Here is a 21,688-nt window from a genome sequence, read left to right as displayed (position 1 = left end):
TCACCCCCAAAATGGCGGCTACGGCCAGCGCTGTGCCAATCCAAAGCCAGGAACCAGGTGCTTCCTCCTGGTCTCCCATGCTGGTGCAGGGCCCAAGCACTTGGGCCATCCTCCACCACCTTGCCAGGCCACAGCAGAGAGCTAGACTGGAAGAGGAGTGACCGGGACAGAATCCAGTGCCCCAACCGGGACTAGAACCCGGGGTGCCAGCACCACAGGCAAAGGATTAGCCTAGTGAGCCACAGCGCCGGCCTAAAGTTTGTTAAGTAAGAAAGTCTTATTAGGGAACAAAAATGTTTAATAATTTCTAGGAATTTGTATCTCGAGCAGAGTTTTGTGTGCATATTACTTTTTCATTTTCTTCTGATACTGTAAAGATGTCTTCCTTTGGGGCATCACTCCGTGAGGGGCAGGGTAACACTTCTGTAGCCCCTTGCTTCCATTAACCAGAATGTAAAATATCGAAGTGAAACAATAGAAACTTCTGGCTATTTCTTTACAAAGAAAAGATTTTGAAGATAATCTTTATTTTGCCAGTAATGCTAATAGTTTATCTAAATGCTTTTAACTTAGAATAATCAAAAATTGTTTTTTTAATGAAAATATTTTTTCATGTGAAGAATTGAATTTTAATGGATTGTTTTCTTTTTGGTAATTTAAAAGGAAACAGACTTGCAAACTTTAGTTTGAGAAAATAAACTACCCAGATTATGTTTTTGTCATACTTCTGTAATAGAAGATTATCTTGATTTTGCAGAGGAAATATGTTTTTAATACCTTTAAGGAGATTTTAACTAAAATATTGTTACAAGAGCAACAAATAAAAAATTATGGCCACTGATTAGAATTAGACTATTCCTGAGTTTAGAACTTAGATTTACTTCTTTATATAGGGATGTAGGTATATGTAAATTGGATTCTTACAAGATCTTTTGTGCAAAAAACACATTTTTAAGTTTACTGAACAGGAGAGTAAGGTAACTTCCTTTGTTAGTGTTCACAATGCATTTTATTAATTTCAACTTTAACTGAATAATCAGCTTTAGGATGTAAAATAGTATGGACATTTTTGTATCTTTAGGGAGAGAATGAACATTTTTTGCTTATATTGCTGAGAATTTTTATTGATACTTAGGAAAATCTGCAATCACCACTGGGTGCTGAAATTCCTCTTTTTTAATCCTGAGAAGAGAGAAGTGGCCAAGGAGAGATTAAAAAATAAAGTATATGAAGGAATAGGTCAGAAGAGGACTGTTACCACGTAGAATATAAGGCACATAGTAACTGCTTCTATGTTTTAGTGATTATCTTTTCTAGGGTAATTCAAATTCTGTTATCATTTATTCTTTTAACATGTTTCTTAATGGTTAGATGTATGTTGAGTTACTGTTAAAGTAGTCTTTGAATATTCAAAAATCTGAACATTCTGTGGTTTGGACAGTAGAGTCCAAGTTATTATGGAGTGGTATAGGAGCATCCTGAAGCTTTCTTGCACATCAGTATTGTGTTCATATAACAGTTCAACACTTCCCAGTTAGAAGCACTGTCTAAATTATGTCTTAAAGCCTGTGTTTCTTCATCTGCAAAATGATTCCTCTTGTGAGTCATTAGGAATATTACATGGTATCAGGAAAGTATAACTAGCAAAAAGAAGATGTGCAAAGAATGTTTTTTCCCATTTTGATTTACTGCAACATAAAATTACCTCAGTAAATTCACTCAGAAAGATAAGTAGAAAATCCAAAGTGTTTTATCTTATTTCAAATGCTGCAAATCAGTCAGTAAGTTATATCAGATGTGTTTTCCCTGAGGTTTTTGGTAAGTGTTGAAGTGATCATATAAATAGGATCAAGTGTCTGGTAATAATAATAGAATGAAAAAGGAGATAATGTTCCAACATGGGAAGCAGTCCATACAGCAAACTCATAGAATGACAATTGCTTTAAGTAGCATTCTGACCTCAGAATCAGTCCTTAAGGCATCCTGGTCTGTCTGAAAAGCCCATGAGCATTTCAGGCATGGAAAGCCAAGACTGTGTGGCAAAAAGTGTTCTACATGAAGGACCTCTGTGAGTGAGATCCTAGTGGAAAAAAGTGGCCATCAAGGAAGGCTGTACTTTTCTCTGAAGGGAGGAGAAAACTTCTATTTGCTTATGGCCTTGTCTAAATATTGACAGAGTTTGTGGATTCAGAAGGCTTCCATAGCCTAGGCAGCTTGTGTCAAGATCCATGGGTAGTCACTGATGTCATACATAAGAGTGGTAAATAAACAACAGGAGTCACTGTTCACTAACTTCCCATGCAGGACCTCGGTCCTCAGTGAGTTGTATCATGAGAGTTAACTGTAAAACTTGTTCTCAGACAGTTATGTGTGTATGTGTGTGTGTGCGTGCACACACAAATTGTTGAAATCTTTACGTAATATAGACTTGGTCTTCTGTATATAAAGATAATTGGAAATGAATCTTAAAGGAGAATGGGACTGGGAAGGGAAGGGGGAGGAGGAGGAGGAGGGGTGAGAGTGTGGAGGAAGGGCAGGTATAGTGGAAGAATAAAAAAATTATTTTTATCTGAGAAGCAGAAAGAGAGATGCAGACTGAGAGAGCTGCCATTTGCTAATACATTCCCCCAGTGCCTGCAAGGGCCAGGGCTTGGGTTAGGCTGAAGACAACAGTCAGAAACTCAATCCAGTTCTCCTGTGTGAATGGCACGGTCTCAATCACTTGAGCCATCACATAGTGCTTCCCTGGGTGCACATTAACAGGAAGGTGGAATTGGGATTGGAACAGGTACTCAAATAGGCAATGTGGACATACCAAGTGGCATCTTAACCATTAGGCCAAATATCTACCTGTACTTTTTCCTGAATTTTGAGAAATTCACTTTTGAATTCTAGGCAGGGTTACAGAGAGAGAGAGATAAAGAAATAGAGAGAGAGAGAGAGAGAGAGAGAGAAATATCTTCCTTCTGCTGGTTCATTCCCCAGATGGTCACAACAGCCAGAACTGGGCCAGGCTGATGCCAGGAGACAAGATCTTTCAGGTCTCCACATGCATGACAGAGGTCCTAGCAACTTGGGCCATCTTCCACTGGGAAGTGGAGCTGCTGGGACTCAGGCCGGTGCCCATATTGGGTGCAGACAATGCAGGCCCTGAGAAATCACTTCTTACTGTGATACATGATTTACTAGAGAGGGGAACTGTTCACTCAGAAGTGATGAGTGTCACATGGTGTTTTATGGGAATGCCACACTTGAGCTCACCACAATAGCAACAGGAGATAGCTACAGAATTCTGACTAGGGCCAGCTCTCTGCTGTGGCCTGGAGGGCAGCAGAGGGTGGCCCAAGTGCTTGGGTCCCTGCACCAGCATGGCACAGCGCCGGCCATAGCGACTATTAGGGGAATGAACCAACGGAAGGAAGACCTCTCTCTCTGTCTCTGTCTCACTGTCTATAACTCTTTCTCTGTCTCTCACTGTCTAACTCTGCCTGGCAAAAAAAAAAAAAAAAAAAAAAAGAATTCTGACTAGGGGCCGGCGCTGTGGTGCAATGGGTTATAAAGCCCTGGCTTGAAGTGCTGGCGTCCCATGTTGGCACTTATTCTAGTCCGAGCTGCTCCTCTTCCAATCCAGCTCACTGCTATGGCGTGGGGAAGCAGTGGAAGATGGCCCAAGTCCTTGGGCCCCTATACCCACGTGGGAGACTGGGAAGAAGCTCCTGGCTCCTGGTTTCTATTTGGCGCAGCTCCAGCTGTTGCAGCCATCTGGGGAGTGAACCAGCAGATGGAAGACTTTTCTTTCTCTCTCTACCTCTCTCCGTAACTCTTTGAAATAAATAAAATAAATCTTAAAAAAAAAAAGAATTCTGACTAGTATACTATGTACTGTAGCCATTTTTATATGATTTATGATGTAATACTGCATCTTGACATTTATTTGCATTTTTCTAGATAGCAAATGGCACCATGTATATTTGTCTGTGTAAGTTTTGGTAAATTTTTACCTGAATAATAATGTGCATACATTTTGTGACAGTAAATGACAACTGTTATCATTTATTTTATGCATCATGACACACCTTTCTCTTAATTTCTTTTTTGTTTTAAGATTTACTTATATACATGTAAGGCAAAGCTAGAAAGAGGGAGAGAATGAGAGCAAGAGATCTTCCATCTATTGGTTTACTCCCCAGTTGGCTGCAAAGCCAGGGCTAGGCCATCAGGGTCTTCCACGTGGTTGCAGGGGCCCAAATTCTTGGGCCATCTTATACTTTACCAGGCACATTAGTAGGGAGCTGGATTGGAAGTGGAGCAACCAGCTCCTGTGTGGGATGACAACATGGCAAGCAGTGGCTTAAACCCCTGTGCCACAGTGCTGGGTACTTTTAATTTCTTTAATATTTCTAGGCTAGGTTCATTTGCATGTTTTTACAAATTGTCACAAATCTCAAAAAATATCTGCATGTAAGTGGATCTACTCAGGTCAAACTCGTGTTTAAGGGTCAACTTTACAGTTGACAATTGCTAATCTAAAAGCATTACTGTAGCTTTTTTTTTTTTGAACTGTTGTTTTGTAACTCTATGTTTTATTTTCTATGAAAGTTATGAAAGAAACACATTTAAAAGAATTGTTAGTTTTAATGTTACGGGGCTTACAATGTTTAAAGATGCAATTTTGTAGCATCAGTAATTGAAATGGGTAGGAGCAGAGTTTCTGTATATTACTGACATTAAACTTATATGTCGTGATTATGACCCTGGTGTGTTATCCCCATGATTAAAATCAAAGAAAATAGCTGGTTCCGCGGCTCACTAGGCTAATCCTCCGCCTTGCGGCGCTGGCATACCGGGTTCTAGTCCCGGTTGGGGCACCGGATTCTGTCCCGGTTGCCCCTCTTCCAGACCAGCTCTCTGCTGTGGCCAGGGAGTGCAGTGGAGGATGACCCAAGTACTTGGGCCCTGCACCCCGTGGGAGACCTGGCTCCTGCCATCGGATCAGCGTGGTGTGCCGGCCGCAGCACACCGGCCACAGTGGCCATTGAGGGTGAACCAATGGCAAAGGAAGACCTTTCTGTCTCTCTCTCTCATTGTCCACTCTGCCTGTCCAAAAAAAAAAAAAAAAGAAAGCCAAGAGGTATATAGAAAACAAATAGCAAAATGACAGAAGTCTTTCCTTATCAATAATTAAGTATAAATAAAAACTCTTCAATTGAAACCCAGAAATTTACAGAAAGGATGAAACCATATGACTTATCTATGTGCTACATACAAGAGACTCACTTTTTATCAAAGACACGGCCAAATGGAAAAAGATATTCCATGCAAATAATAGTCAAAAGAGAGCAGGGGTGATTATACTAATGTCTGACAAAGTAGACATGAAAGAAAATAAAGGTTACAGGAGACAAAGATGGAATTATATATTTATAAAAGATTTATTGTAGCAAGAAGGCAAATACTGCTATAAACATTTACCCACCTAATAACACCATCAAAATTTATGAAGCAAAAAATAACAGAAATGAAGGGAGACAGTGACATTTCTTCAATAATAGTTGGAGACGTCAGTAGTCTCCTCTCAAAAGTGTGTAGAACAAGCAGACAAAGACAAGGAGGGAACCGGAGGGCTCAGTGTCATAGCCAGCTGGACCTGACAGAGAATGCAGAACACTTTCCCGCAAGGGCAGCACATACTTCTTCAGTTCCTGGGGCATTTTAAAGGAATAGATAATTTATGAAGCTACAATTTCAGTCTATGAATGGATTTAATGAACTATACTACACTGAAACACCATTGAGATGGAATACATTGTGTGTAGTTTACCACAATGGAGATGAAAAAAAACCTTCAAATTGACTTTTTTTATTTTATTTTACTTTATTTTTTTGACACACAGACTTAGTGAGAGCAAGAGACAGAGAGAAAGGTCTTCTTTTTCCGTTGGTTCACCCCACAATGGCCGCTGCGGCTGGTGTGCTGCGCTGATCTGAAGTCAGGAGCCAGGTGCTTCTCCTGGTCTCCCATGCGGGTACAGAGCCCAAGCACCTGGGCCATCCTCCACTGCCTTCCTGGGCCACAACAGAGAGCTGGACTGGAAGAGGAGCAACCAGGACAGAATCCAGTACCCCAACTGGGACTAGAACCTGGGGTGCCGGCGCCGCAGGTGGAGGATTAGCCAAGTGACCCGCAGCGCTGGCCTCAAATTGACTTTTTAACTCCAAAGCTATTTAACATTTTTATTTAGAAATTTTCAATTGAACACAAGAGGATTGTAGACTTGAAAAGTTACTGAGAGTGTTACATTTGTTTTGTCATTTTTTTTCTTGTGCAACTATCTTTGAAGTAAATCTGTCCTTCCATCACCACATCTTTTACGGTACATCTGTAAAAAAATATGGATATTTTGTCCCGTAATCACACCTGATAACATTAGGAACTTTCTTTTTTCCTTCTAATGCTCACCCATAACCAATTTCTCTACTTCTCTAAACAATAAAAGGCCTTTTATAGTTGGTTTTTTGAATCATGGCTGGAAGTCAGACATTGAGTAAAGTTAACTGGGTTTTTGTTGTTGTTGTTTAAAGATATTACTTTATTTATTTGAAAGACAGAGTTACAGAGAGAGGTAGAGACAAAGAGAGAGGTCTTCCATCTGCTGGTTCATTCCCTCAATGGCCACAACGGCCAGAGCTGTGCCGATTCAAAGCCAGAAGCTAGGAGCTTCCTCCAGGTCTCCCACATTGGTGCAGGGACCCAAGGACCTGGGCCATCTTCCACTGCCATCCGAGGCCACAGCAGAGAGCTGGATCGGAAGAGGAGCAGCTGGGACTAGAACTGGTGCCCATATGGGATGCCAGAGCCACAGGCCGAAGATTAACCTACTGGGCCGTAGTGCCAGCCCGAGGTGCTGATTTAATTGGTGAAGATTGGGATCCAGGCAAATATGTGTTGATTTCTGATATGTGGTCAGGACTAAGACCACTCATCTAACAGGCTGAGTTAAATTTGAGTTGAACTTTTTTGGCAAGAATATTGTACAGGTGGTGCTGTATGCTTGTGTATTGAACCATATTAGGAAAAGTGCTAGTTGTCCCACTTTGATTCTGAGGTTGATCTGCAGATTCAGATGGTGACATCCTGATTACTCCTTTTAAAAGTTCCCATCTGGCCAGCGCCACAGCTCACTAGGCTAATCCTCCGCCTTGCGGCGCCGGCACACCGGGTTCTAGTCCTGGTCGGGGCGCCGGATTCTGTCCCGGTTGCCCCTCTTCCATGCCAGCTCTCTGCTGTGGCCCGGGAGTGCAATGGAGGATGGCCCAAGTGCTTGGGCCCTGCACCCCATGGGAGACCAGGATGCTCCTGCCATCGGATCAGCGCAGTGCGCCGGCCGCAGCACGCTGGCCGCGGCGGCCATTGGAGGGTGAACCAACGGCAAAGGAAGACCTTCCTCTCTGTCTCTCTCTCTCACTGTCCACTCTGCCTGTCAAAAAAATAAAAAAAAATCCCATCTACCTTTGATCTAATGGCTTGAACCATGGGGGATCATTTAATTAATTGGGGCTTGTAAGATAGTGATTTCCTATTGTCATTCTTTGCACACTTGCTGTCTGGAATTATAAATGAAAAATAACTCTCCATCATAAATTAGTAAGGTTCTCCAGAGATTACCATGAAGTAGTTCTTACAGAATATTATCAGTTTTTAGAGTGGGATGCTGATGTCCAGCTTCCTAATGGTTACCAGTGAGATGAAGATTTTGTTTTTTAATTTTCTCTGTTTTACTTTTGAAACAATTATGAACTTGTCAGATGTAATCTTTTCTAAAATAGGAATTAGCTCATATAAGATTCATAAATGCAGTGGTGATATCACTCTGGAAAGGAAATCAATGTGACAAGCAGTTTTTTCCCTGAAGGGTTAATGCATCTCAGCGGAATGCAAAATACTACAGTCCACCAATAGGTGGTGTTCTTGTGCCATGCACAATACTCATTTGCTGCATTCCTTGGATTCTGGTTAACTCTTGGAGGTGCTTGTTCCCATGCTTTAATGCCTTTAAGGCATTGCTCAACTCCAGCAACCTTAACCCTTTCTTACCCTCTTCTAACCAATTCTTTTACTTTGTTGTTCAAAGTCTATATTTATTGTAGTGTTTCTTTACTGTGTAGGAATTTAAGAAATCTTTTTGTTAGGATCATTATTGGTTTTGTTGGTGTTGTAGTTAGAAAGTTGAATAGGCTTTGAGCTGTGTGCTGATAACCCCTAGTACACTAATAAAACTAGTTATCTGCCATGTGATCTTGCAGAACATGGCTTGCTTCTATTGCATTACAACAGAAATGCCTGTATTCATTGTGCTGCAATCACCTCCATTCCTTTTTGTTTTTGATGCTCAAATTGTCCCATCTTTGTCCAGATGAAGACCTGTCATGTTCCTTTCTGACGTGACCTATTTATCTTTGATAACGTCGTTGCTTACCAGCAGAAGATACCACGAGCTGGTTTTTGTATATTTCCTGCTCTACCTATGGCATCAGTCATTCCTTTAAGGAGTTGGGATTTATCTGCCATTTAAATTAGGGTGGTGGTGAGGGATGGTGGTTGAATCATCTGATTTTGTTATAAATTAATCATTGGTGCCTTGTTTTCTTAAAGGTTAGTGTCAGGTGAATTCTGAAGTGTAATAAGTGTTGAAAACCACTGCTGCTTTGAGAGACTTAGTTAGATTTGAGTTTAACTTTTTGGGTAAGAATATCAGCTCCTGACTCCAGCTTCCTGTTCATGCAGACCCTGGGAGGCAGCAGTGATGGCTTTGTGGTTGATTTCCTGCTACTCACATGGGAGACCTGGATTGATTCCTGGTTCCTGACTTTGACCCAGCCCTGTTCTGACTTGTGAGCATTTGGGGAGTGAGCCAGTAAATGAGAGCTCTCTGTGTTCCTCTGCCTCTCGAATAAATAAAAAGTTTAAAAGCATATGTCACAGGTAAATAAATTATAATTTTGGGATGCCTAGCTTCTTTGAAAATGTGTGATTTGAAGATTACATAAAGTGCATCTGTATCCTGTGATTGAGTGTCTAAAAAAATAAAACCACATAAATGAAGAACATTTTATCCTAACATTATAAAGAAGTTAGGATATATATGTCACATAGGTATTTTCCAGTGCTATGAAATTTTGGTATTAAATTGCTTTTGCAGCTTCTCCAACATTCCTTCATTCATTTGACAAATATTTATTGAGAATATATGGTGAGTTAGGCCCAGTTTTAGGTGCTAATGATAGAATTGAATAAAACATAATTCCTACCCTTGTTGAATTTGTCTTAGTCCAGGGCAGAGACCAATGGTAAAAACAAAGTTAATGGGAGATAGTCTTATTCCTCTTGAATCTGTTAAAAACTAATTTTAAAAAAAAAATTTAATTTAAAAATAATTTAAAAAAACAGTAGTTAAGAGAAGCTGGAGGTAGGTAACTTTAATCTTAGTTGCCCAAGGCAGTGAGTGGGTGGAGTAAGGAAACACCATTATCTTTTATCACTTTCTTATCTTTGACATTCAGGGCTTTGCCTAGTCATTCTGCTCATTAACATAAAGTTCTCTGTTACTTTAGTTATGTTAGGGTCCGAAAACGCCCACCGCCTGAAGAACGACACCAAGAGACTTTCTCTCATGCAACCAGCAAAGGGTTAAGGATTTATTGATCCAGCATGTTGGTGCTCTCTGAACATGCAAGCACAGAGGAGCATCAAGGAACTAAAGTATAGGGTTTATAAAGGCAAAAACCGCAAAATCGGGAGAGGGGAGAGAATACACGGTTGCTAAGAGGTTGCTAAAACCTTACAATCAGTAATTATGATCTTAAGACATAGACAAATCACATCTTCATTATTAGCCCAGGTAACCCAGGTACAACCTTTCTACTTTTAAGCTTGAGCGATCATGCTAGGGGGTTTTTGTGCGTTGCCAAGGGTGATGTAGTGCACTGCTATTGTCCGACTATTTGAGATCATAGTTTCAGACCAGAGTCTCATGGTGGGGGGGTTACTTTCCCAGAATGCAGTCTCAAGTGCTCCAAAATGGAGTCCCTACTGTCAAGGTGCTACTTCAGTTACAATGCATTAGAATATTTGTTTTCATGACAGTTTTGGCGTAGCATTTCCTCTGGGTGCCATATCACAAAGAACACTGGACTACATATTAAGAATTACAACACATCAGCCGATAAGCGTAAGTGGAAAGTAATGAAGGTTCACTATGATGCTATCTGAGTTTGTTGTCTGCTGCTTTAATAGAATGCCTAGGATTGGGTAATGTATAAAGGAGAGGGATTCACTTGGCCGATGCCTCTAGAGGCTGGGAAGCCCAAGGGCTTGGTACCAGCATCTGGTGAGGGCCACTGGGCTGTGTTGTTCCAAAGTGGGAGGACAGGAGAGTGAGCCCACAATAGTGAGCCCGAGATGTAATTTGCAGCCTAAGCTCACCTTTGTTGTTGTTTTTTTTAAAGATTTATTTATTTATTTGAAAGAGTTACACAGAGAAGGAGAAGCAGAGAGAGGGAGAAGTCTTCTATCTGCTGGTTCACTCCTCAGTTGGCTGCAATAGCTGGAGCTGCTCTGAAGCCAGGAGCTAGGAGCTTCTTCTGGGTCTCCCATGCAGGTACAGGGGCCCAAGGGCTTGGGCTTGGGTCATCCTGTACTGCTTTCACAGTCCATAACAGAGAGCTGGATTGGAAGTGGAGCAGCCGGGTCTCAAAGCAGTACCCACATGGGATGCTGGCACTGCAAGGGGCTGCTTTACCCACTGTGCCAAAGCGCCAGCCCCCTAAGCTCTTCTAAAGCTGGAATTAATCCTTTCATGAAGGTGGGGCCTTCAGAACCTAAACCACTCTCATTAGGCCCCACCTTCCAACACTGCTTTCTTGGGGATTAAGTTCATGCTTTGGGGGGGTACACATGGAAACCATATCAAGAGCTGATGCAGCTAGTTTTGCTAGACTGTCTCATGGGCTTCAAATGTGTTGCCTTAGTAAAATTTAAAAAATGTTTCATGTTGTAGACTTTTGGAGTTGTTTAGCAGTACGTGGAACCACAAATGTTAAGTCCTGGCCGGCGCTGCGGCTCAATAGGCTTATCCTCTGCCTGCGGCGCTGGCACCCCGGGTTCTAGTCCTGGTTGGGGTGCCGGATTCTGTCCTGGTTGCTCCTCTTCCAGGCCAGCTCTCTGCTGTGGCCAGGGAGTGCAGTGGAGGATGGCCTAAGTCCTTGGGCCCTGCACCCGCATGGGTGACCAGGAGAAGCACCTGGCTCCTGACTTCAGATCAGCGCGGTGCACCGGCCACAGCAGCCATTGGGGGTGTGAACCAATGGAAAAGGAAGACCTTTCTCTCTCTCTCTGTTTCTCTCTCACCGTCCACTCTGCCTGTCAAAAAAAAAAATATTAAGTCCTTAGGTCCAAGGATTATATGTGTTATAGTGACATCCACCAGTTGAAAGGAAATTGCATTATGAGCATCAGTACCACCTGTGAGGTGAAAAGGAGCAAGGTCAGGGAGAAAGGGTAGCCCTTATGTATGGAGCCACAAGAGTCATATAAACAGAACAGTAGCTTTAAATTGGCTAAACATTACTATCAAGGCCTAGAAATGGATTTTTAGACTTATAAAAAGAGATTGTAAATGACAGTAGGCTTGAGCCTGTTGTGCCTGAGTGAGTGCAAACATAGGATTTGATATAATTGACGGTCCTTTATTGCCAGTAGTAGAAAGCAGGTTCATGGGGCTGATGCTGTGGCACAGCCTGTTGAAGCCGCTGCCTGTAGTGCCGGCATCCCATGTGGGCACCAGTTCGAGTCCTGGCTGTTCCACTTCTGATGGAGGAGCTCTCTGCTGTGGCCTGAGAAAGCAGTGGTGGATGGCCCAAGTCGTTGGGCCTCTGCACCCATGTGGGAGACCCGGGGCAGGCCCCCACTCCTGGCATCAGATCAGCTAAACCCTGGCCTTTGCGGCCATTTTGGGAGTGAACCAGTGGATGGAGGACCTCTTTCTCTCTCTCTTTCTCCCTTTCTCTCTCTCCCTTTGCGTCCACCACTCTGTAACTCTGTCGAATAAGTAAAATAAATCTTAAAAAAAAAAAAAAGAAGAAGACTCATGCCCTAAAAAGTTCTCGACCTCAAAGCTCAAAGCAATAGGGTTTATAAAGACAAAAACCACAAGGAGGGAAGGGGGAATACATGGTTGCTAGGTTGCACCCGCTTACTAGACCCAGAAGAAGCTCCTGGATCAGTGCAGCTCCAGCCATTGCAGCATTCTGGGGCCTGAACCAGCAGATGGAAGACCTCTATCTCTCTGCCTCTGTCTCTCTGTAATTCTGCCTTTCAAATAAATAAATAAATAAATAAATCTTTAAAAAAGGAAAAGAACAATTATAGCTAAGAAAGGGAGGGAGGGGGAGAGGGAGGGAGGGAGGGAAGGAAGGAAGGAAGGAAGGAAGGAAGGAAGGAAGGAAAGAAGGAAAGAAGGAAAGAAGGAAAGAAGGAAAGAAGGAAGGAGCGAGCAAGCAAACAAACAAACATATAGTGATGGGAGAGTGCAAGGGAGATATCTTCCATCTTTGTTGGTTTACCCTCCAAACGGCTCTGACAGCCAGAGCTGGACCAGGATTAAGGAGCTAGAAACTCCGTCCAGGTCTCCCATGTGGGTTGCAGTAGCTCAGACACTTGAGATATCACCCACTGCTTCCCACAGTAGCAGGGAGCTGGATCAGAAAGCAAGTGGACAGGACTCAAACTTGGCCTCCAGTAGGATGCAGCATCCTCAGGAGCAGTTTGACCTGCTGTGCCGCAGTGCTGGCCCCAGATTAGAGTAGTTGCTGAAGATCCTTTAAGATTCTGTGTTGTCCCTCAGACTCAGAACTGTGGACCATGACTTATTTTGATAGTGATAAGATGTGCTATTTTATAATTCAGTATTTATTATAATACTTATTGAGCCAGTCTTTTGAAAATATAGAAATAAATTTGTTGTAGTTTTTGCCCTCAAAGCATTTATAGAGGACACAGATAAAATAAGAGCAAAAGGATTTTTTTAAGATTTTATTTATTTGAGAGGTAGAGTTACAGGCAATGAGGGACAGAGAAAAATGTCTTCCATCTGCTGGTTCACTCCCCAACTGACCGCATGGCTGGAGCTGAACCACTTATCCAAAGCCAGGAGCCAGGAGCTTCTTCCAGGTCTCCCACATGGGTGTAGGAGCTCAAGTGCTTGAGCCATCTTCCACTGCTTTCCCAGTCTATAGCAGAGAGCTGGATCAGAAGAGGAGCAGCCAGGACTTGAACTGGTGTCCATATGGGATGCTGGCAGAGAATTAACCTACTGTGCCACAGCACCGGCCCATAGCAATAGGATGATAGCAAGTGCTATGATAGAGGTTTGTGTGGTTTACACACATTGGAAAACAAAGGGTTTCATTGTGAAAAAGGGAACTGGGAAGGGTTGAAGGAGATGAGATGCTTATGTAGACACTTGCCAGACTAGTGTGGAAAGTGGTTCTGGGTGGAGGAGAGGGCATAAGTAAAAACATAAAGACATTAAAGAGTCAGTAAATACAGAAGACTGCATGGTGGCTTCTGAGCAGGTGTGTGTGTGTGTGTGTGTGTGTCTGTCTGTCTGTCTGTCTGTCTTGGGCCCTGGACAATGGCCAGATGAGAAAGACTTTATATGCCATGCTAAGGAATCCTGTAGAATTACCAAAATCATAACAGATTTCTATTTTTTGAAGGATAACCTTTGAAATAATACTGGCTAATGTGCTAGCAACTGGAAAGTTTTAAACTAACCTTTATTTATATACATTAATGGCAAAGAGACACAGAGAACTCCCATTGACTGGCTCATCCCCAGATACCTGCAACAGCTGAGGCTACACTTGGGCCAAGGCTGGGTCAAGGCGAAAGTCGGGAGCCTGGGATGCAATCTGGGTCTCACACATGAGTGACAGGAACCCAACTTCTTGAGCCATTACTCCTGCCTGTCAGGGTCTGCATTAACAGGAGACTGAAGCAAGGATTAACAGCCAGATGTTGAACTCAGGTACTGTAATGTTAGATGCAGGTGTCGTAATGAGCATCTTACCTGCTAGGCTAAAGTCATGCCCTGAGTGTTTAAAAGTGAATAAGATAATCTCAAGGGTTTCAGAGTCTCTTAAGCAGCTGAATTCTGAGTGATGCAGTGAGTGTATTTTTCGTGTACACATAGCTACATAGCAGAAGTGTGTATACTTTACAGACGTAGCTAGGCACAGTGATCCCAGGAAAGCATCACTATGAAGGTGGTACTTGAACAGGGCTTTTTGGGAATTCTCCAGGTAACCAAGGAAGAAGAAAAGGGTATTTTCAGAGAAGAACACTTTTAGAAACATGAATGCAAACATGTGAGGAAGGTAAGTGTACACATTTTTAAGTAAAGTAATATTAGGTGCAGTAGTTTTTTGAGGACCATTAGAATATCTTTAATTAGGACTGTATTTTCTTCCTTGAGGTAAGCTTCTGTTAAAAGTGCTAGAATTCCTACAGAATGTCCCATATTATTAAAGGAGAAGATTAAATATACCGTTCTTGATACTCATGTGAAAAATTCTCAGAAATTGAATTTTTGCAAATTAATTAAATGGACAATGGAATGATATTTTAAAAGAGAGATCGTAAATAACAATTGATGGTTTGCCAAATCTGTTTTAGCAATGAAGAAATGATTTACTCCAGAAAAAATAGAAAGGATTTATAGTGAAAAGGTATTTATAATCCAGTATCTTATGATTTTATATTACATTGCATTTTACTAAATTTAAGATTAGCTAACAGTAATCATATGGAAAAGATTATAAGCCTAGGGAGAATTAAGTGTTAGTTTTAAATGATATATATTTGTATGTAGTTACGAATTACTTATTTAAAAGGTATACGAATTTTTTATGGTTGTAGCTGATACTGTGGTTTGAGTGTTTCCCCCACGGGTTCATATGATAAAATTTAATCCTAATTGTGCAATATCAAGAGGGTGGAAACAGTGTAATTACGTGTTTAAGGGTGGAGCTTTTGAGAAGTAATTGGGATTGGATAAGGTCGTGGGAGTTGAGCCCTTTTGGTTGAATATTGGTGTTTTATAAGAGCATACAAGGGCCTGCTTCCCGTCTCTGCCATGTGGTGCCCTGCGCCTTCTGTGACTCTGCCAGCAGGGAGATCATCATCAGATGAGGGCCCTTGACCTTGGGCCAGAAAAGTGAGCAGAAGAACCCCTTTTTTTTTTATAAGTTACTAAACTTCAGATATTTCCTTATAGTGACATAAAACAGGATAATGCAGGTATGTTTCCTAGAATAAATTATGTTCACTAACTGCTTCTGTTATACCAAGAATGGCTTGCTTAGGATAACTGAGCTTTTTTTTTCCTGTTAAAAGTAAAACAGCTCTTTGAACCTTAACTGCAAACTTTGCAGAAGAGATGGATTCCATCTTTGATTGGTGGAGTTTTGTATTTATAAATCTGTAGTGTTTTTGAATTTATGTATATCCATCACATATATGTTCAGTTTAGGCAATTGAAGCTATATTCAAAGAACTTGTGAAATAGTCATTTGATAAATTAATACTGATAATAATTCTGATAATTTTAACATATTTTAATATGGTTACATGTAAAAATCAAACTTTAGTTTCAAATGATATATTTTTACCTGTCAAGTAAAAGAATTTTATGCAAAAACATGACAAGGATTCCTTGAGGATATAGTAGGTAATTATTGGGAGAGGTAGAATAGAAGGAAGGGGCTGTCATTGTGGCGTATCGGGTAAAGCTGCCACTTTCAGTGCTAGCATCCCATATAGATGCCAGTTGGAGTCCTGGCTGCTATACTTCTGATCCAGCTCTCTGCTGTGGCCTGGGAAAGCAGTAGAAGATGGCTTGGGTCCTTGGGCACATGCACCCATGTGGGAGACCTGGAAGAGGCTCCTGGCTCCTGGCTCTGCTCAGCTTTGGTCATTGCAGCCATTTGGAGAGTGAACCAGTGGATGGAAGACCACCCCCCGCCCCGCCTCTGCCTCTCTGTAACTCTGCCCTTCAAATAAATAAATAAAATGTAGAAAAAAAAAAGAATAGAAGGGAAGAGAATTTCAATTGTACTTTCCCTACTCTCTCCTTTGTGAGAGCGTCCATCATGAAAAAAAGATGACTATCACAGATACTTGTGCATGATTATTTCTTCACTTATTTACGTGTATCTTCCACTGCCAGTCTTATACACTTATTTGATACTAATTGTGAATATATTTTTCTGATTTTCATGAAAATACTATCTGTAAAATATTGTAGATTTCATTTAAATTTTGAAGTAAAACATTTAAATTTGGCATAAGTACTGGAAAAGTAAAAACACACTCTAAAAGATTTCATATCTTAAATAATTTAGCTCTTGCCAGCGCTGTGATGCAGTGGGTTAACACCCTGGTCTGAAGCGCCGGCATTCCATATGGGCGCCGGTTCAAGATCCAGCTGCTCCACTTCCAATCAAGCTCTTTGCTATGGCCTGGGAAAGCGGTAGAAGATGGCCCAAATCCTTGGGCCTCTGCACCCATGTGGGATACCTGGAGGAAGCTCCTGGTTCCTGGCTTTGGATCGGCACAGCTCTGGCTGTTGCGGTCAATTGGGGAGTGAATCAGCAGATGGAAGACCTTTCTTTCTCTCTCTCTGCCTCTCTTTCTCTCTCTGTGTAACTCTGACTTTCAAATAAATAAATAAATATTAAAAAATAATTTAGCTCTTATAATAATTTTGTGAAATAAATAGAGTTGGCACCCCTACTTCACAGATGAGGATTCTAAGATTAAGAACTCAAAAGTCACACAGCTAATTGGGTAGTAGAGCTGTCACTAATCCATAAAATCTGACTCCACTGCTTTTCTCTTTTCTTTTTTTAATTTTTTATTTATTTGACAGAAAGAGTTAGACAGTGAGGGAGAGAGACAGAGAGAAAGGTCTTCCTTCCGTTGGTTCACCCCCCAAATGGCCACTACGGCCGGAGCTATGCTGAGGCCAGGAGCCAGGTACTTCTTCCTGGTCTCCCACGCAGGACAGGGCCCAAGCACTTGAGCCATCCTCTACTGCCTTCCCGGGCCACAGCAGAGAGCTGGACTGGAAGAGGAGCAGCCAGGACTAGAACCCGGCACCCATATGGGATGCTGGCACCGCAGGCCAAGTGAGCCATGGTGCTGGCCCCTCTACTGCTTTTCTTACAAGCTCTGTATGAGCAATAGGCCAAGAATCCAGATTAAGGGTCAAGCCAGGATACTTTTCACTTAGTGTTCATGCGAATTATATAGTAAGAAGCTGGCAGCAATATGTTCACCCAGGTTTTTTTGTTTGTTTGTTTTTGAGATTCTCAAAGTTAAAATACTTTTAAAAATATTTATTTATTTGAAACAGAGAAACAACTCCCATCTGCTGGCTCACTCCCTAAAAACTCAAAAAAGCCAAGACTTCGGCTCAGTATTGGTTATTGAGCTGTTGGGCTCTGCTGAAGCCTTGAGCTCTGAACTCCATCTGGGACTCCCGCATGGTTGGCAGAAACCCCGGTATTCGAGCCGTTACCTGCTGCTCTCAGTATGTGGATTATAGAAAACTCGGATGGAGAGCAGAGTCGGGACTTGAACCCAGGCACTCTGATAAGGGATGTGGGAATCTGAAGCCACACCTAACTGCTGCCCCAAACTCCCACCCCCTACAAACACTTTAAAGGATCTCCCAATATTATGTTAACAATACGATAGTGAATAAATACAAAACAGAGCTTCTGTTCCCAAGTAGCTTATAATCAAAGTGGAAGAATCAGAAGACATTAAATTATTAAAATAATTGATTATTAAACTGTTTTCACTTACTGTGAAGCACTACAGATTTATCATTGTGGACATAAGTAGCCTGAAGATCTTCACGGGGGAGGTAGAAAATGAAATGAATCTTGGGACATGAATAAAATAGTAGGGGTATACTTAATGCTGAGGAGACAAAGGCAAGGAGGTGATTTATGTTTGCAGTATATAAGTAAACTGAAGATATTTTGTTTTTGTTTTTTGAAGGACATGTCCCATTTGCTAGTTCATTTCACAAATGACCAAAACAGCTGAAGACTGGCCAGGAGTAGGTTGGGCTGGGCCAGAGCCAGAATCAGGAGGCAGGACACAAGCCCGGTCTTCCATGTGGTTACTTGAGCCAGTACCACTGCCTACCAATACTAGCGTCTGCATTGATGGGAAGCTGGAGTCAGGAACTGGAGCCGGGAATTGAACCCTGGCACTCCAGAGTGATAACGTGAGCATCTTAACCTAGAGGCTAAACACACTCCCCTGAGTTTTTAATAATTTTTTCCTAGTGGGGTAGCCTTGGAACTTGCTGTCTCAATTGCACTTTTTTAGCACTAAAACTGTTAGAACTTGTTTCATGGACTTGATGGGGTTATATCTAGCTTTAAATCTTTATGAAGAGATCTTTGATGGCTTTGAATCATTACATTCATCAAAATTGAACTGTATATAGGGGCTAGGTAAATTCTTGAGAATATCAAGAGAAATTAGAGGTAATTACCACAGGAGAGTTGGTAAACTTGGATTTGATAAATGTAATATTGTTTCTTTCTTAGTAAATTAAACAATTTTCCTGTAGTGTATCTTGTGGAGACTCATTACCTTAATCAGATAATGCTAAATTGACTAAATCATAGATAACTGAAAAGTACAGTCTATTTTATGTGTAATGATCCAAGTTTTAATTTCAGCATTAGCCTTTTTCAGCATTAGAATTTTATTTAAAGCTAATATTACATATTGTAACTTTGTCTCTGATTAATAATAGTAGTTATGAGTAATTTAAGGTAGCCCATTTTAAAACTTAGGCAAATAAGAAAAATACTGTCATTTTTCATACTGAAGTCGGTTAAATCACCTTTGAATAGGTCTTGATATGGATGTGATATATCTTGCTTGTTCTACAGTAAATAATGGGATTCTTTGATTGCAAGCAACCCAAACCAACTCTGGGGCACAGGTAGAATTCATTAGGAAGATGTGAAGCAGCCTAATTCATTGGCCTGCCCCTCATGCACAGAGTGGTGAAAGAAAGGCCTTACCCAAGGATTCTCCAGGAACCTTTGTTCTACCTAGTGGCAGGGCAAGTGCCAGGATTTTACTGTTTCTACATTCTTCACAAAAAAGGGAAAACAGATGTGGATGGGTGGAAACCACACCTGTTGCACACACTGAAATCTACTGTGCCCCCAGAAGATAATTATGATGAGAATTTGTCAGGATAAAGATCTAAAATCACTACCTTCATTTGTCTTTGGGCAAAAATTCTCCAGAGACAACTGTTGTCTAAAAACTTCCCTGAAATTTTAGTCCTTTTCTCCATTGTGTAGGATGTGAAATTCTTCACTTTTCTGAAGATGTATTCTAAATTGGAGATGGCTTGATTATTTCTCATTAACCATGCCCTACCCGTGTCATTTCCTGACATTTGCATTTTTGCATGTTTGCTTTTCTCAACATTGTCCTCTCAGTATCTCCTGTGAGCCTGTTACAACTCAGTTATGAAGTTGTGTTTGCCAGTGATGTTCATTAGAGACCCAAAAAGAGGGAATATGCAAAACAGAAATATCTACTAAGAGAACTCAAAATAATGATAGTTTAGATTCTCTGATCAGTAATTCCTATTTTTACTTTACAAGATTTTTCTTTGTTTTTTAAAAAAAAAAATCCTAATTACTCTCAAAAAAGCTTTATTGTTTGTGTTTAAAAAAAAGTTACAGAATTTTAAAAGCCCTTTTAAAAATTTCTTTTCCAGTGAAATGAAATTAAGGCAGTTAGCTGAAAATAAAAAAAAAAATCTTAATGCAATTCTTTTTCATTGGCCTTTCCCCCGTTTACTTTTAGTATTCATTCTGAGACAAAATCACATAATATTTCTTTGTGGTCATAGTTGAACAAACATTTTATATGCACACAAGTAGCCTGTTGAGTAAAAATATTCGTACATAGCCTGTTAGAGCAATATCAGTATTGTCACTCCCCTAGAATCATGATTAAGAGTGAGAACTGGGCCGGTGCCGCGGCTCACTAGGCTAATCCTCCGCCTTGCGGCGCCGGCACACCGGGTTCTAGTCCCGTTCAGGGCGCCGGATTCTGTCCCGGTTGCCCCTCTTCCAGCCCAGCTCTCTGCTGTGGCCAGGGAGTGCAGTGGAGGATGGCCCAAGTGCTTGGGCCCTGTACCCCATGGGAGACCAGGATAAGTACCTGGCTCCTGCCATCGGATCAGCGTGGTGCACCAGCTGCAGCGCGCCAGCCGCAGCGGCCATTGGAGGGTGAACCAACGGCAAAGGAAGACCTTTCTCTCTGTCTCTCTCTCTCACTGTCCACTCTGCCTGTCAAAAAATAAAAAAAATAAAAAATAAAAAAAATAAAAAGAGTGAGAACTGGTGTCCAGACTCATCTTCTTTAGTGCAGGATCGTGCTGCCAACACCTCACTCATCTGTCTTGCCACCCCCAACAGGACTGTTATCTGTGGAAGTTAGTGGTGGGCACACTTCCTTGCTTCTCAGTTGAAGGCTTAGGACCTAGACAGGCTGAAGTTATGGACTCCTATCTGAAGATGCAGGTTGCTCAGATGATTTTAAAAGCCTAATAGAGATAAAGCTTTTGCTTTTAAATGATCTTTAACAATCAATGTAAATGTTGATTTGTCTTGTGACAATGATCATTTGCTTTGTGAATTTGAAATTATGGTAAAACTAGCTCTTTTGCAAGCTGTTACTAACAAGTAACAGTTCTACAAAAATGAAAAGAAACTATGGATTGTTATAATGGTTTCATTACGTAGTTGAAACATTTTCAGTGGATTATATTCAATGCCATTATCACTGATTTATTGTTCATTTTCATGAAGATTTGTTAATAGTCACTTTTTCCAGAAACACTTAACGGGAATCTCAAGGATTTTTTAATTATGTTTTTATGCCTCAGCTTTACTTACTTGAATTGCTATTTGTTTATTGGAGTTAAATTAATTACTTTTATAGCTGCTTTCTGAGTTTAAAGCTAGAAAGTCACACACATGGGATCTTCACTTTTACATTTTAACTGACATCTGATAACCTGTATCTTTAAGATATTACTGTTGTTTTTCAGTTACATATGAAATGCCTCTTGGTTCCTTTGGTAGTAATGCCTGTTGAAAAGATGTAGAGTCTGTATTTCATAGTAGTGATTTATTGTAGCCAGCAGAGAAAGCATGACAAGTACCTACTGCAGGAGATAAAGCAGTCCCAGTCCCAAGCAGCCCTTTCTGTTCACAATTGATTAGCCTTCCATTTTCAAAGGTGAATTGTGGGGGCCTAACCTGAAACCATTGGGTTCCTCTGCCATTGTAGAACAGTGAAGACAAAAGCACTCACCATCTTAATATTCACAGGACTGTGCTAAAGAATAATGATTTAAGATCAAGACAAGAGTTAACTGCCCACCTCACCAACCAGTGGCCTTCCCCAGGAGCTCTGGATGTCAATGCTGTTGCCTTGGATACGTTGCTTTACCGAAAACACAATAAACAGTGGTATGAGTAAGTGTAATACTTTTTTTTTTCCCAACTA

At 41.2% G+C, this 21,688-nt stretch overlaps 1 protein-coding gene and 1 long non-coding RNA gene across 8 annotated transcripts in view; one reads left to right on the top strand and one right to left on the bottom strand.

Moving 5' to 3' along the window:
- The window catches only part of RUNDC3B (RUN domain containing 3B), a 166,064-nt gene that overhangs the window by 102,340 nt on the left and 42,036 nt on the right, over window positions 1–21,688 (top strand). For 4 of the 7 annotated variants that reach the window (XM_008261795.3, XM_002713831.5, XM_051853374.2 and 1 more), the window contains one exon: window positions 21,511–21,657. The exons of 2 other annotated variants lie outside the window; for them this stretch is intronic. In XM_008261795.3, coding sequence (XP_008260017.2) covers window positions 21,511–21,657 — 147 coding nt within the window. The remainder of the gene's footprint in view (window positions 1–21,510; window positions 21,658–21,688) is intronic. One more of the 7 variants, XM_017344326.3, reaches the window with a different exon arrangement.
- LOC127492686 (uncharacterized) overlaps window positions 1–21,688 on the bottom strand; it is a 76,422-nt gene that overhangs the window by 33,432 nt on the left and 21,302 nt on the right. The window lies entirely within an intron of this gene.

Source organism: Oryctolagus cuniculus, chromosome 16, assembly GCF_964237555.1.
Source record: "Oryctolagus cuniculus chromosome 16, mOryCun1.1, whole genome shotgun sequence".
NCBI classification, from domain to species: Eukaryota; Metazoa; Chordata; class Mammalia; order Lagomorpha; family Leporidae; genus Oryctolagus; species Oryctolagus cuniculus.
The sequence above is the reverse complement of the archived record's forward strand: the minus strand, read 5'-3'. Positions and strand labels throughout refer to the sequence as shown.